Raw genomic sequence first — 15,956 nt, forward strand, 5'->3', positions numbered from 1 at the left:
CCTGCTGTATGAATTGTTTCCACTAGAGGGACTTTTCTGATACTGTTCTACAGAAGCTCTGTAGCTGTAGGCAAAGGGTCGTTCTGTCTGGATGTGATACTTGTAAATTTTGAATGTGTTAAGAAGGAATGAATGGAATAAGTAAAAAGCCTAACAAATCAGTCGTGCAACTTTTAAGCTTATTTTGCCTTACAAAACGCCAATTAAGCAGAGAGAACAACTCTGTGCTCAGGCGATGAATTAATCTCTGCACTTCTGCACAGAATGCAAGTACCTTAAATGTAATTATTTCTGTTTTAAGTAAATAACCTCCCAAATATGATCATTTTACACTTTCTGTGAAAATGAGTCTTTTACTTTCCATAGGAGCTTTGGTTTTGCTCTAAGTTTCTTCAGCAGTAATAAAACATCTTTTGAGCTCCTTTTCCTTATGTCAAAGCTGACTAAAGGATAGACTTAAAACAAAAAAAATAGAGAGATTTTGGAAAAAAGATTACTTTCTGTTTTGGACTCTCCACTTTAGAAAGGGAAACAATTTGTCCAATACCTCTGTACGCTCATTTTCTTTTAAATTTGTCAGTAACTTTGTTTTTATGCAAAATAGTTGTAATTCTTCAGGTGATAAGAGGGGGTTCCTTAGTGGAATTTTTTAGTGCTTTCTTAACTTTGTTCTGTAGCTATTACATACATTTGCTAAAATTTAGGAATCTGTTGCATTTTCGTACACATGCATCCACATGAAACTGAAGAGCATACCAATTGTAAAGTAGAAATGAACTGCCGAAGCTGCTACTACTTGCTGTTAGGTGGCTTTTTTTGTGCATGGCTTTTTGTGTTTTGAGGGTTGGGCTTTCTGTATTAAACTTTCTTGAAAAAATTTATAAACTTCTCTTCTTTCAGGAGAGTCTTGCTGTTGTTTATACCACGTGCTGCCCTGGTCAGTACACCATATATGAACCTGTTATTAGACTGAAAGGTCAAGTGAAAACTGTACCTTCTCAGAGACCTTTCAGTTCAAAAGAAGTTCAGAGCAATGTATTGGACTCTCATCACCTGAAAACACTTCAGCCTGTTGAGTATAAAACTCTTCAGGGTATACTACATGAAATTGGAGGAACTGGTGCATTTGTTTTCCTCTTTGCTAGGGTAAGGGGCCTGGAGGAGGGGGTGTGTGCATGTATGTGTTCTCGCATATAAAATTTTCTTCAGATCTTGGGTAGCAAATCACATATTCTAGCTGCCTTGCTCTACTCCACATGTCTTCTTTTTTCTTAAAGAAAATTTGTGGAAAATATCTGTGGCATAACACAGACTGCATCATACAGGTTGTCTTAAATTGGAAACTTAATTGTAATTCTGTTTATGTAATTTTTTTATAATACTGCTAGTTATGTAAGATGTGGTGTTACATTCTGATTTAGACATGGGGCTTCTAAATGTCAAAAGACTTTTTCTAGGAGTGTTGTAGAACTGATCATATTTTTGATCTGTTAATTTTTAAAGGCACTTGGCTTGATTGCCTATCTTTAACACTTTAAACGCAGGATATTCACAACGCAAGTATGAATAAATGCAAAACTACGTAGTGTACAGAGCTTTAATTTTATGTAGCAAATAGCGATTTTTTGAGAGAAGTGTTCAGCCATGTTGAAAGGCTTATCCTGTTTAAAGAAAATTGTAGTTTCAAAAACATTAAGGCTATGAGCCTTAACTTAGCTACTACTTAGCAGCCTCTTCATGTAGAGGTCACAGCTATTTGTGCTAGGCCTAAAACTTGTTTGGTTTTGTATCCCTCTGGGCAATGGTAGTGTTCTGAAATGTGTGTGGAGAGTAACCGATGTGCATTAGGTTAGAGACAGTCAGGTGTTCAGACTTCTGGTTGTGAAGACACTGCCTGCTGTAATTTTAACATTGATAGTGAAATCTGAGGGAAAAAATCCTTATTCATGTTATTGTATTATGTAAATTTATGCTAAGTATGTACTACAAATCCTGCTGTAGGCTCTATTTGCATCAGTAAAGCAAGCAAACAATAGATTAGCTGTCAGATCATACAGGTATACATATATATTGTAAGTGCAGCAGAATTAATGAGGACACAGCAGGGAACCTGTAGGAACTGAAATTCCATTCATGTGAGATTTCCTTCTTGTATGTTTTTGGTAAAAATACTATTTGCTCTTTCTTGGGACTCAAGAATTGTAGGAAGCAAAGACTGAAGAATGGCCCGTGGTTTTTCATTTATCAAATCGCTTGTGTCTTTATGGACAAAATAAAACTTCAGTGTTTGACACTTCCAGGTAGAGATAGTCTAGACCTTCAGGAACTTTAATTTAAAGCTTTCCTTAAACATTTAGGAAACATACTTTTCAAGAGCAAACAAAGTTTATTCTTGTTAGGGGCTTATGTATTTCATGACCATAGTAAGAATAAATTGGTGCCTTCTACTTAAATTTTATTTGGCATAGATTTTTTTTCTTAAAAAGGGATTCTTTTAATGGGACTTTTATTTTCTTAGCAGATAGTCATTTGCCACAGTAGGAGTTATCACTTCAGATACAATGTCTGAATAGGCAAAAATTAAGGCTATGTACATAACATCAAAATCTTTAAAACAGATGTAATCCAGAAGTTATGATTTAACACTGCAACAAAGCATTTTTAAGGCTTTTTTCTAAATGTTTCTCATTTAAATAGTTTTATTAAATTTGCCTTTTCTTCAGGTTGTAGAAATTAGCAGCTGTGAAGACACTCAAGCTTTAGCACTACGACTTATACTATCTTTGACAAAATACAATCAACAGAGAATACAGGAGATGAACAATTGTAATGGTTATTCCATGATTCATCGAGTGTTGATCAAACCAAAATGCATTGTTGGATTTTGCATGCTGAAGGTAGTGCTCTTTAAACCCGATACTTAGTTCAACATTAGCACAAATTTAGAAACTTTTCTGATTTTTAATTCTATATTTGAAGCTGCTTTCACAAAGGCAGTACAGCAATTTGGAGCAAGTTCGGTCTAGCAGTATTTTGCCTTGAACTAGAAACTCCTGATAGGTAAGGGGAGAAAGAGGAAGTGTTGAAAAGACCCCAATTTTGGAGGGGGGGGGGAAGCAATTTTGTTTCTCTGAGAGCAAAGATCTTCAAGTAAGCTTAAACTCGTAAGCAATTAATAAAAATACTTGAGTACACTTAAATCTTTCTTTTAAAAATTTTTTTGTACTGATGTTATAAGAATGAAGCCTCTCAAATGCCTCTAGTGGGGTTACTAAATTTAGTAACTATTTTCAGAGTGAGTTGAACAGGTAGATATGTGCCTTCCCTATCAAGAGTTTGAAGTCTCTAAAGTTTTTTTTTTTTTATAAATTGGATAGGACAACTGAACTGCTTTGTGCTTAAGACATTCAAAAAAAAATTTTCCGCCTCTTTCAGACTCTTCTTGAAGGATGCTGCAGTGATGAGATTCTCTATATAAATGAAAATGGGCAATTCATGCTTGACACAGATTCTACTGCAGTTATCCAAGATGTTCAATTGTTAGAAAAGCTGCTGCTTGACTGGAAGATATGGTCTAAAGCAAAGGTAATTACTTTCAGTTTGGAAAGATTTTAATTCTAAAAGTAAATATTTCAGAAAAGTTAAAGTATTATGAGGTCTGAAATTAATTTCTCCAGTTAGATGTCAGTAATTACTAAAATTTTCTAAAATTAATAGTCCTTATTTTTCTTTGAATAGCTGGTAGCACCATCAAGGTCCTGTTATCAATGATGCAGGTAGCCTTAATGTATTAAATTCTGTAAAAGTAATGTATGTAAATGGCTTGAGTTGAATGGATTAATTTTTTCGAGAAACTTGTTAAGACTGAGGAAGACCTCCTTCTCTGTGGAGTTAAAACTGCTGAAAATAATCATTGGGTGTTAATGTAGCAAAGAGTATACAAAACTAGTTTTAGACAAGAAGTAATTTTTTTGTAGCTTAACCATTAAAATATGCTTCATTTTGTATGAGCATACCTTTTCTGATAGCTTTTAGTTCTGACCTGACCATTTGCCGTCATTTAGTATTTTTTTTATGGTGCAAAATTAATTTGACTTGGTTATGTTCCTAAACTGTTTGGGTTTTTTGTTCTCAGTGTGTAGACTGAGAAATATATTTTTAAGTCATGTTTCTGTTTTGTTTTGTTTTTTCAGGAAGGTGTTTGGGAAACTCTGTTAGCAGCTCTAGAAATCCTTATCAGAGCTAACCATCACCAACAGATGTTTAACATTAAACAGCTATTGAAAGCTCAAGTGGTACATCATTTCCTGTTAACTTGTCAGGTTCTGCAGGTACTTTCACTCTGAAATCCTACTCTGTGCTTGGCAAATACTCAGTTTTACTTGGCGGGGTGGGGCTGAGGCTAAATGCTGTAGAAAAAAAACCTATTTCAGTAGACTCTGTCCTCTGTCCTTCCAGCCCCCTTTCACCTTCTTCAGCAGGCATTGTTGCTGTAAACTGGTACAGTTCCCTTCTGGGTACTCTTACTGCTGGACAGAAGGGGAAAGAAATTTTAACCATCTGGTACTATTTGAAAACCTAGGCATTAGATTACTTGCTCGATACATACATGAGCAGGAGCTGAAATGAGCTGTGACCCATTCATAAAGACCTGAGATGTCTCCTACTAGTTCAAGCCTTTGTTGCTGAAAAACAGATACTGTGCAATTAGCAGAAACTGTCTGTCCTGGATCTTACCAGAGCTAATAGGGCAACTGGCCTGCAGTGCTGAGTCTGAGCACTCCTCTCAAAATTTTGCTCTGGTAGGAGCTTCCTCCGTGGTACAGCGATGGCTGTTCTAAAAAGGACTTCACGGAAGTGCTTCACCCTTTGATAGCCACTTCTTAGAAACATGATTTTGAAATTGTTTCCTGCTTATGGTACATATCTGTTTGTGAAAATATGTATTGTAATCCCTTTTTTCTACACTGTATTTTCTATCTCGCATTCCTTTTATTCTGAGTTTCTCATTCTAACACATGAAATGCATTTACTGTTTTTTCCCTCTTAATGATTTTTTAATGTCTTTTAACCATTTTCATTGCTGTAAATTTTGAATTTCTTCATTTTTGTGTGGTATTCCATACTTTTCGAACTTGTTAGTGGTATAGTAAACTTCTAAAAATGTATATTAATGCAAATGCGTAGATACAGAATGTTGCATAGTATTTTCCTGTCTCTTAAACATGAGTACAAACACTAATGTACATGCCTATTGAGGGGAAAAGTAATTTCTAATTAAAAAACTACTCAATATGGTCAACAGTGATTTAGCAACTTCTTGGGAATGATGGAACGGAAGATAGAGCTATATAAACCATTCTCTTTGACAACCTCACTTAACTTCATTTAGTCTTTTCATACAGCAGCCTCAGTTAAGGTGCGTGGGTACCAAAAAAAAGGTGAAATTTAGAGGAGTTAGTGAATCGTCATGCTCACATTACAGTGAGGTTCCCCCAAGTTTCCTGAAGCCCTATTCTAAAATCATTGTTAAGTTAATATTTTTTTTAAAATAGTCATTGTCAAACTATATAGAATGCTTGATCAAGAAGAAATTATAAATATAATTATCAATGAAATCTCAAATGTGTATTATTATAAAAACAGCCATTGAAGTGGAAATACAGAAGACCCAGTGTGGCCCTGTTCAGAAAGTTCTTAATATGTTTGAAATGTTAGTATCAGCAACTATTTTAAGTTCTCTGCAAATATATAATACAAATATGTAATAAACTACAGTTTCAATGGTGATTCATGTCCTAAGGCATTTCAGAGTAGTATTGGTATGCAGATGATCGTTTTCGAAAAATAAACTTGCATAACATCCGCAATATTTTGTTCGTGCTCCTCTCAAAGAATACAGGCTTTATTACTTAAGGTTTTTTTGTGTTTGTTCTTCTACTACAGCATGACAATGTAAAAAAAAAAAAAGACAATTTTCAAATTACAAATATACGTAACTTACAGTTGTACTGCTCTTCCTTTCTAGGAGCATAAAGAAGGGCACCTTGCATCCCTGCCTCGGGAGGTTTGTAGGTCATTTGTGAAAATAATTGAAGAAGTACTTGGATCTCCCCCAGACCTGGAATTGCTGACACTGGTCTTCAATTTCCTCTTAGCAGTTCACCCTCCTACTAATACATATGTTTGTCACAATCCTACCAGCTTCTACTTTTCCCTGCACATAGGTAGATATGTCACACTTAACTAGAAATAAACAAAAATATAAAAATCTAGTCAAATTAATATCTAAAAACCTCTTTCGCTCTTGCTGTTCTATGAATATATTCTATGATTGCTATATTGTAATAACTATATGTAAAAAATTATTGAACTATTGGGACTTAGTAAAGTAAAAGTAGTTTACAGTATTTAGACATTATAGTTAGACTTTGTTTGCTTGACTCACTTGAATAGCTTTCTTCTGTCTGCAGCCATAGATAATCTCTCTGGTGGTTACATCTTTAACTTTCTTTAAAGTTTGATGTTCCTAAATGGAATGCATAATGCTAGCTGCCTGTATGGATACATTTGCCTGTGGGCAAATCTTAGAGAAAAATGTCCAATTTACCTGCAAATGAAGCTTCTTCAGAAATATGGGTATATGGTCCTGTCTCCATCTCTACTTTCTTGTTTCCTGTTACTGAATTCGTAGAAAAATAAAAGGCCAGAGGAGCATTTTTAGCAAATGATCAGTTGCACTGCAAGGCATCATTGGCAGGCACTGTCAGTGCATACATGTTATTGAAAGTACCTATGTGTTTTGAGGGATGCAGATATAGGACAACAGCTATCTTTAATATATCTGTACTAGATGATCACTTTGGCAGAGTAAGTGATATGAGCTTTAAAAATTCTTTCTTGTTATTTTAAAAAAGGAGAAACTGGTAGATATATAGTTCATGCTTTCATATTAGTATTGTACAACTTTAGCTGTAACACATGTAAACATGGAAAGCATCATCTAATTTTTGAAATGTTTTCTGCTTTTGCAGATGCCTGTATACCTCAAGTTTTAGTAACCAAAGGCAGTACAGTTGTGTTTCTCTGTATCTCTCCTCTAATATTAATAGATGGAAAATTGAGTGAGAGTGGAATGCACTTTTGGATACTTTGAACCTTTTTGAGAACAGTCAGCTGGTTTTGACATGGCAAAAAGTCAAAGTTATTACTTATGCCTGCAAGGACCATCTTTAAATATAATTACTTTAGAACAGCAGAATATTTTCCGCGTTCTGAAGTAAATTTTAAAGATACATCAGTAAACAGAAAAATTATTCTCAAGTGCTTTTCCTCAGATGCTTGTGAGTTGAGCACTTCTCATTAGCCTCCAGTGATCAGCTTGAAATGTAACCTGGCTATTATGAGTCTAACTATATCAAGAATGCAAAATTACAAAAAAATTATGTAACTTTTCCTCTTTTCTTTCTAGATGGCAAAATTTTTCAGGAGAAAGTTGAATCACTTATGTACCTGAGAAATTCCAGCAGTGGTGGGAAGTCAATAGATGGTTCTGCATTTGTGATTACAACTCCAACTGGATTTACAGCTTTACCACTGGGAGGTAAAACAAGGACATTAAGACACAGTCCTTTGGCAGATGACTGGAGTGCCTTGAAGTGTTACTTTCCCACAGATATTTCTTACAAAGCTCCCCCTGCCCCTTGGAGCTTGATGTCTGAACAACAGAGTAAGAAGGATGGAATTGAACATGCTACCTAAATTGCTCTTAATTCCCAAGTTGAATCAAATTGGCACATTGACAGCTCAGGCAGTGAAGTGGACCAGATAGCTGAACAGTTTAATTTGTTACAACAGGCCTGCTAGACATGTATGAGAATGCCTTAACCAGCCAATAGTTAACATAGTGAGCCATAAGTAGCTATCCTATCTGTGCAAAAAGCATTAAGCTGATAACTTCTCTTTATTTGTGCATGATTGTTAACATCCATCTAAACATAGTATTAAGGTATTGGTATTTAGTTATACTGCAGGTGTATATACTGTTCCTACATGACAGAGGATGGGAAAGTATGTCTATAGAGAACAACTTAGATACTTTGGTTACATAAATTAAAATGGAATAGTTTTCTAGAAACAGTCTCACTATATAACATGCTAAACAAGTTGAGGTCTATAAAGATAACTGCTTTAATCAGTGTTTAATTCCTCTGCCATAGACACTGAAATAGTGTGAAGTTATTAGTTCAAACTGGTAACTTTTTTCAATTGGCGTGCTGGCAGTGTGATGTTTTTCACATCATTATTCAATTAGATTAGAAATCATACCTTTTCATACTGATTTGCATAGGCAATCAACAAACATAACCTGTAAAACAAAAGCGAAACCATACAATTTATGCCTAAGCCTTTACTTTTAAGCTCAAGACAACAAGAAAAAAATTCTAAATGCATAATCTAAGCAAGTTTACTAATATATCCAAAGTAGGAGTGGAAACAAATTACTGCTATATATTTCAGATGATGTACAACTTAGCTATATTCTATGCATCACCAATGTAATACCTTTTAGAATCAGTGTCTTGTTGCTACTTTGCTTAGTAAAAGAAATTGAGTCTTCAAGCACTACTTCAGTTGAAATGGTGTTAGTTCAAGTGTCTCTTACTAAAAGCAGTGATATGACGAGCAGACCACGGTACTAAATTGTGCATGGAATTAGTCATTCACCCATATGGATTATATATGAAATCTTATTCTTCTAAACAGAATACTTTTTTTAATATCAATAGTATCAAACTGTTGCTCTTGAATAAAGATTATTCGTGTGTGCCAGAGGAATACTCAACGTAAATTTTTGTGACAATAGGTGTTTGAGTGTTGCAGTTCTGAATTTGAATTTCTAAGTTTAGGTAAAATACTCGAAATGGTATGTTTGATAAGTAACTTGCTACCTGCATGTGGGTTTGCAATTTCTTTCACCACCTGCTAATGTATGTGCAAGCTTGGCTGTAAGATTGTTGCAGCTACATAGATCCTTCCTGTTGTCTGAAGGCCAGCTTGGATTGGCTATGTTTGCATGTGCGCATAAATATTTTTATATATTTGTTTTATATATATCTTGCTCATTAAAAAAAATATTCCCAGTTCATCATCATTGCATTAGTACTAACTGGTGCATAGTTTTCAAAAATACTTCTGAATGCACAAAGTCTCCTTTTCCTAGACTAACAGAAAGCTTCCTCTACCAGTCTTTCGTATTTTAGGAAAGGCATCTGTAATGTGCTCTGAAAGTTTGACTGTTTCAGGTCAAATTGTGTGCTTAAAAGGAAGCCCAGTTAAAATTTGCAGTGATTTGTTATAAATCTGAAGTATGTGAAAAGCCTTAGTGCAAAAGGGTTGGTGAATAGTATTTCAACATCCACTGAAACATGTTGGTAGGTTGGACCTCTTACACAAGAGCTCCAAATAGAGCAATCTGCTCTATTTGACCCTGCTTTGAGCAAGGAGATTGGGCCAGACAATCTCCAGAGATACTTTCTTCCCTCAACAATTCTATGATTCTGTACAGTACATCTGCAAAAATTACTTTGTGTTTTATGTATCTTTCAGATTTGTGACTTGCTAAATATATGGTTGTGTAATAGTTTACTTGATCAGCCAGATCTGAACTATGTCAGGTATTGAATCAGTTTTGCCACATAAAATCAGCTTGGGTCATCACTGTGTTAAAAATGCATGTGAAGTGTAATACTGAGGGAAAAGCTTGTTTCTAGTGTAAAAGGAATGCTAAAGATATCCTTATTTCTCTAGGGGACACTTCCACAGCTAACGTACAGCAGAAGATAAGCTCTCAGGCTCCTAAAAGGCTTTGCAAAAGCTTACCAGCATCTCCTACTTCCTCACCTCAAGTTCATCAAAAAAGACTAGCTGAAAGAATGGGAAGGAGTGTTGACGACCTGCAAATTGTTGGCAAGCGTGACTATATTGATCTCCAGGGTAGAACTGGTTTTGTAGAAAGTTCTGAAACCATGAAGAGAGTTCAAGAAGAAATCTTTCTTAGTAGTTGCGAGTCTGCAAAAACAGTTTGTGACTCAGAGTTAACATCTGCCGAAACCTTTGAAGATACTGTAAAAGAAGAAGAGTTATCTGAAAATGCATTTGGAAGCAAAGAAACAGATGCAGACCTGAAACGTAAAGAAGGTGGTGGTGCTGCAGCTGAGCCATCGCTACATCGTCCAGACAATCTGAATGGACTGCCCTCACTTCAGAAGAGTCAGAGTAATTTTGCAGAGTTGGGCTTAGCGTTTTCCATTCACGGAGGATCATCAGCCATTGCTCGTTGGCCAAGCTTGGCTGACAAGAATGTACTTCCTGAAGACTGGGAGAGTTTTGCTTTTTCTTCAGCTAATGAGAATACCCAAAAACCATCTGAAAGCCCTGATGACAAGTAAGCAGATAAATAAGATAATAAACTAGCAGTAGCTCAGTATATGAGCTTTAATTTCACAGATCTTGGTCTTGATTACTATTTTACAAAAATTGGAAGCCTGGAAATTAAGGGAGTATTTTCAATGGCTGTCATAAACCAATTCATTAAGCTTTTAGACTATAGAACTGTGTTTCAATTTCTATATTATTTATGTAGCAAACTTTAAAAATCAGGAATTTTGCTATGTACGGTAGGAGTGGGAACTTCTTATGCTTGCTTACAAAGAGTTGCAAGCAAGTAGTTCTGGTCAGATTATCCTTTTTGCTGTCTGTCATCCAAAAATAAATGTTAATGAAGAGGGGTAATAGGAGTATTGGAGAAACATTTGCCAGATTTCCTCCTCTTCCCCCCCAAGAGTAGCTAACAATCACACATTCTTTCAATGTTTGTAGACTATTAATAAACTGTGGTAAAACATATTCTTCTGTTTTCAGATGTACAGAAGACTGTCTTGTGCTTATCTGTTGTGGATTATATGACCTCTTGCGTGGAGTTCTCCTAATCCTACCAGATACCATGCTAGATGATGTCATGGACAAACTCATCCAACCTGATTATCTTATAGTTCTTGTGAACCATCCATCTCCTCTCATACAACAAGGCGTCATTAAAGTAGGCCTGTATAAAATACTTTCAGCTAACAAGTTGTGAACCGGCATAGTTAACATGGGGAACAGTTTTGTTAATATTATTCATTTTGCTTTCTTCAGTTTTCTAGGTTCACTTCTGAATTTTAAGATCTGTTTCTACCTTCACAGGTTAAAAAAAACAAAACAAAACAAAAAACCCCCAAACCCCCAAAACAAACAAACCAAAAAACCCACAAACATGGAATCTTTCAATAGATAAATATAGCCTATGATTTAAGCCAAGGGGCTTAGGAGCATATGACAGTATTGCTGATGTAAATGGAAGCAACAATATAGGAAAAAGTCAGTGACCATATCTTCAAAATGAAATACACGATGTGCTATGTTAAATATAAGGTTCAAGCAAAATTTTGACTTCTAACACATTTGACTTTCAGTTACTCTGGGGAGCCATCCACACATTTGTGGCCTGAACATGGACTTGAGGCTCCAAAATGTTTTCAGGGATTTTTTTAGTATTGACAAGACATTTACTTTGAGTAAATTTATATTTTAATTTGAAGAAGAATAAGATTCTATGGCTTTATTAAGAAAACTATCCAAAAAATCATGCATGCACTTGCATACATACCAAAGTGTGGGATTTAACAAGTATAAAAAGTTTGAGTGTATTTATGTATTCATTCTGTAACTGTTGTGTATGCTTTTACCTCCCCCAAACTTAACTAAAAGCCTAAGAGTCTTCAGATTAAAAGGATAAAGTCAGCTGTCAGTTATAACAAGGGCAGTGCAGATTGCAGTTGCGATAGTGCAGTTGAAGTTTTTGATCTGGAATTTTAATTTTCATTTTCAAATTGTTCAAATCACAGGCAACTTAAGTTTCAAGGGAGTTAAATGTGTAAATCTTACATCATCATTATGCATTTCTTTTTAGTTGTTGGATGCATATTTCAACAGAGCAAGGAGGGAGCAGAAGGAGAAATTCTTAAAGAATCGTGGCTTCTCCTTGCTAGCCAACCAGTTGTACCTTCACCAGGGGACTCAGGAAGTTGTAGAATGCTTTTTGGAAATGCTCTTTGGCCGCTCTGTTGGCTTGGATGAAGAGTAAGTAATGCTTTGCTTTTGCGTCCTGTAACTTGGTATTTGAACTACAAGGAGTACACTTTGACGGAGGCAAGGATGTGATAGCTTTCTAGTTCCTATTTTCTTTCTAGTAGTCAACAACCATAAAAAAAAGTTTGTTCAAAACGGTTTTGAAATGTTTTGCTTGTAGCTTTAACATTTAAATGTTTTAAACTCCTTATGACTATTGCATGGCCCTTAAGCTGTTTGTAAGCAACTTCATCTGATGGGTGCTGTCAGCTGGGATCTTTTAAACCCTCAACCCTTCTGATGGCCTCAGAGGCCTTTGCACTTTGAAAGTCCTGTAATCAGTTTTAACTCTTCCTAGTCTTTCTGATCTTGCATGAAAGTCTGATTTTTTAAGTAGTAGTCACTAGACTTCTGCTCCTGGATATTGGTAGGTGATTAAGGGAAAAGCTTGATGTCACAGATGCTTCTTTGGCTTGGCACTGAGTTTAAACCCCTATATCCTTTAGGGAAAATCCCACAGATATACCATTTCATTGAACCAAAGAGACACCTCATATTGACAGGAAAGGAGATTACCTTTAAGCAGACAATTATCAAAGTAAATGGTATTTTTTAGGATTAGTCCGACTACTTAATGATTGTATGGGGAGAACCATGCATCTAAGTATAGTCAGCAGTGTAAAGACCTTGCAAAAAGCTCCTCAGTTGCTGCTTGTGCAGGCTTTGTAGCTAAATTACTCTTGCCTGTTGGCCTGATCTTCAGCCCTCCGCAAAAATATTGCTGTTTAACTGCAAGACTTAAACCTGGCTGCTTAAGTAGCCCCAAAGCAGAGCACTGTTATGTCCTCAGGATTGATCATAGGGCTGGAAAGGTAATTCTTATGGCTCAGATTCTTTTAGGATTGTGTATGATAGTTATGTGATCAGCTGATAACCTGGGAAAAGCAATCCAGTTTATTAATGCACAAGTAGTACAGGGTCTTAAGCACTGTTCTGAATTTTACAATCACAACAAGCCAGAATTTTCCAAACCTAATTAAACTTCAGCAGTAATGGATATAGGTTATCAAACCTGCAGTCCGTCGATATATAACTTATATTGATGCCGAGTTGTATCTGGTTTCTTGATAGTGTCTGTACCAGTTGTAATAGTTATTACTGGAAAGATGAGTCATATTTTTCTACACTGATTAAAACCCCTCTCTGTTTTCATGAAATCTGTATTGTAGACAGTTGGCAGTTAGCTGAAGCTTCAGATACGCTTTTTGGCACTTAATTTCCTTGTGGCTCTTTGAAGTGTTTTATTTTGCTCTTACTTCCTTTAGTAGACAGGCATTGTTACTGCAGTGAAATGTATGAAATTGCCGTCTACATCTTTGCCAAAATAAAGGCATAGACTGGTATACTAGCTGCATATGCCAAGTTGTTATTTTAAGCATGTCACTCACTTACATTTATGTTAATAGATTTGATCTGGAAGATGTCAAGAATGTTGGACTCTTTCAAAAATGGTGTGTCATTCCTGTTCTGGGTCTTATAGAGAATTCTCTGTATGATAATGTTCTGCTGCATAACTGCTTCTGTCTCCTGCTGCAAATCATAAATTCCTGCTCAAAAGTTGCAGACCTACTGCTTGATAACGGTTTGCTGTACGTGTTGTGTAATACACTGGCTGCTCTCAACGGACTGGAAACTAAGTGAGTATTGTATCAGTTGCTATAAAATAGTCCAGGCACAACCTTAAGTCCAGCAAAAATTACTGTATTGTATTTGTTCTACTTTATAAAATGATCAGAGACCATGTACAAGAAACACTGTTTTTGAGGTTTTCAGCTTTAATTATACCTGTAAGTGAAAGTTAACATTTAGATATTCAGTTCAAACAATGGAATATAAAATGTTCTTTCCATACCTTAAACTTTCAAGTGAAACGACACTTTAAAATGCAAGTTTGTCATGTTGTGTGTGCTTTGGATGCTTTTCCTAATAAAACTCACCTGAACAGTAAGATAAAGGCCCAGGAGACAGTAGCATTCTACTGTATCTATAGCCAATGTCAAAACTGCGGAAAAAGCCGCTCCTGTGCTGCCTGTCACTTTAATATTTGAGATTTTGAGTAACTAAAATTACTTCATTAATTACAAACATTCTGTACTTTAAGAACGGTTATACAGTGAAGGAAGGAGAGGTGGGGTTTTGTTCATTTATTTCATTAGTTGGTATCCTGAAGAAATACAGATTTCTTTTTTACCCCAGTATAGTTTTAGTTCAGCATTGTTACAAAATGAGATCCTGATTTTTTGAGAAATACAGGATTTCAGACCTGTTCTTTAACTCTGAGATATTCTAACATTAAAATTTAACAAAGTTTTATTGGAAAAGCAATGTTGTATTATTATCAGATTTCAAAGATTTGCAGGCATCCCATCTGCCAAAGCTAATACTGAAGAGGTGTCTTTGATCACAATTTCTAGCCTTCAGCAGTAACATACTTATATTTAGTACGATATTATAATTAGGTTCGGTTGGCAGAAGTAGCAAGGGGAATAGTAATGGATCTTGTGATGGGTTACAGTCTACTAGAATTGTCACGTTTCTGGTAACTACAACTTTGTTTGCAGCATTCCCTTGAATGACTACAAGTTACTTGCATGCGATATACAGCAGCTGCTGGTAGCAGTTGCAATTCATGCCTGCAGCTCCTCAGGTTCTCAGTATTTTCGTGTTGTCGAAGACCTCATTGTGCTGCTGGGTCATCTTCAAAATAGTAAAAATGCAAGGATGCAAAGTAAGTTATCTGCTTATTTTTGGGGTCACGGGACTGGAGAAGTAAATCCCTCTCCCACTTGATTTTTCTTTAAATTAATATTCCTGCCGAGGGAGAAGGGGGAGTCTTCTGGTGATGGATCTTCTTTCTCTTCTAAGTGGTTCTCAGAGTAGTAGTTTCCTTCAGGAGTGTGCCTTGTGCTAGAGAATTATGTACTGCTAATCTGAACAAACAGTGACTGTAAAAGTTCATTAAGGGTATTTAAAGGGAAATGTTCTATACGGTTTCATTTAGCTTATTTCAGAGAAAACAAATTCAGTGGCTCTTCCTTGAGAACTCACTTGTGTACCATCTGTATCTGGAATAGCGAGGTGACTTTCTGTGTGACTTCCATGGAATCTAGAGTTTTACAGCTCTTGACATGTTGTGCTGTGTCCTTTTACTTTTGACAAAGATCTGGTAAAAATTCTTGAGGATATGTAAAGCACATCATTATGTCCTTTGTATGCCTTTCTCTGTAGATATGGCAGTGGTTCTGCAGTTAAGAGTTCTTCAAGCAGCTATTGAATTAATAAAAACCACAGCAAACCAGGATGCTCAGGAGCAGGCCAGTTCAGTCCCATCACCATCTCTGCCATATCGTGCAATGTTTCAAAAGCGTAAAGGCATTGCTGGTGAGTAGCAAAAGTGTAGCATTCTTGTACTTTGTCCTGTATTGTATTACATTCAAGCTGTAATTTCAGTGATACAAGCAAGTCCTGTTGCTTTGCTTTTTCTGTGGATTTGCTATATAAATAAATATTTCTCTTAGAATGGTGTAGCCTGTACCCATTTTGAACTTTTGGGGTTTTTGTATTAGGAGGAGGGAGTGGGGCATGAAAAGGAAACCTCAGTCCCCTTATTCTCACTGCAGTTTCTAAAGCCAGATATTACCTTCTTTTGTGATTATCTTCAATTCACAAGTTGCTTAGTAAAGATGTTTTTAAAGTCATTCATAGTGGTTTTAATAGCCAACTTC

The 15,956-nt window shown here is 35.9% G+C and overlaps 1 protein-coding gene across 4 annotated transcripts in view; it reads left to right on the forward strand.

Moving 5' to 3' along the window:
• LYST (lysosomal trafficking regulator) overlaps window positions 1-15,956 on the forward strand; it is a 67,365-nt gene that overhangs the window by 24,472 nt on the left and 26,937 nt on the right. For all 4 annotated transcript variants that reach the window (XM_035899695.1, XM_009644129.2, XM_035899696.1 and 1 more), the window contains 12 exons: window positions 901-1,146; window positions 2,724-2,897; window positions 3,436-3,585; window positions 4,194-4,331; window positions 6,029-6,227; window positions 7,472-7,603; window positions 9,811-10,447; window positions 10,924-11,101; window positions 12,014-12,183; window positions 13,638-13,868; window positions 14,793-14,959; window positions 15,460-15,612. In XM_035899695.1, coding sequence (XP_035755588.1) covers window positions 901-1,146; window positions 2,724-2,897; window positions 3,436-3,585; window positions 4,194-4,331; window positions 6,029-6,227; window positions 7,472-7,603; window positions 9,811-10,447; window positions 10,924-11,101; window positions 12,014-12,183; window positions 13,638-13,868; window positions 14,793-14,959; window positions 15,460-15,612 — 2,575 coding nt within the window. The remainder of the gene's footprint in view (window positions 1-900; window positions 1,147-2,723; window positions 2,898-3,435; window positions 3,586-4,193; window positions 4,332-6,028; window positions 6,228-7,471; window positions 7,604-9,810; window positions 10,448-10,923; window positions 11,102-12,013; window positions 12,184-13,637; window positions 13,869-14,792; window positions 14,960-15,459; window positions 15,613-15,956) is intronic.

Source organism: Egretta garzetta, unplaced genomic scaffold, assembly GCF_000687185.1.
Source record: "Egretta garzetta isolate BGI_Z169 unplaced genomic scaffold, ASM68718v1 scaffold118, whole genome shotgun sequence".
Taxonomy (NCBI): domain Eukaryota; kingdom Metazoa; phylum Chordata; class Aves; order Pelecaniformes; family Ardeidae; genus Egretta; species Egretta garzetta.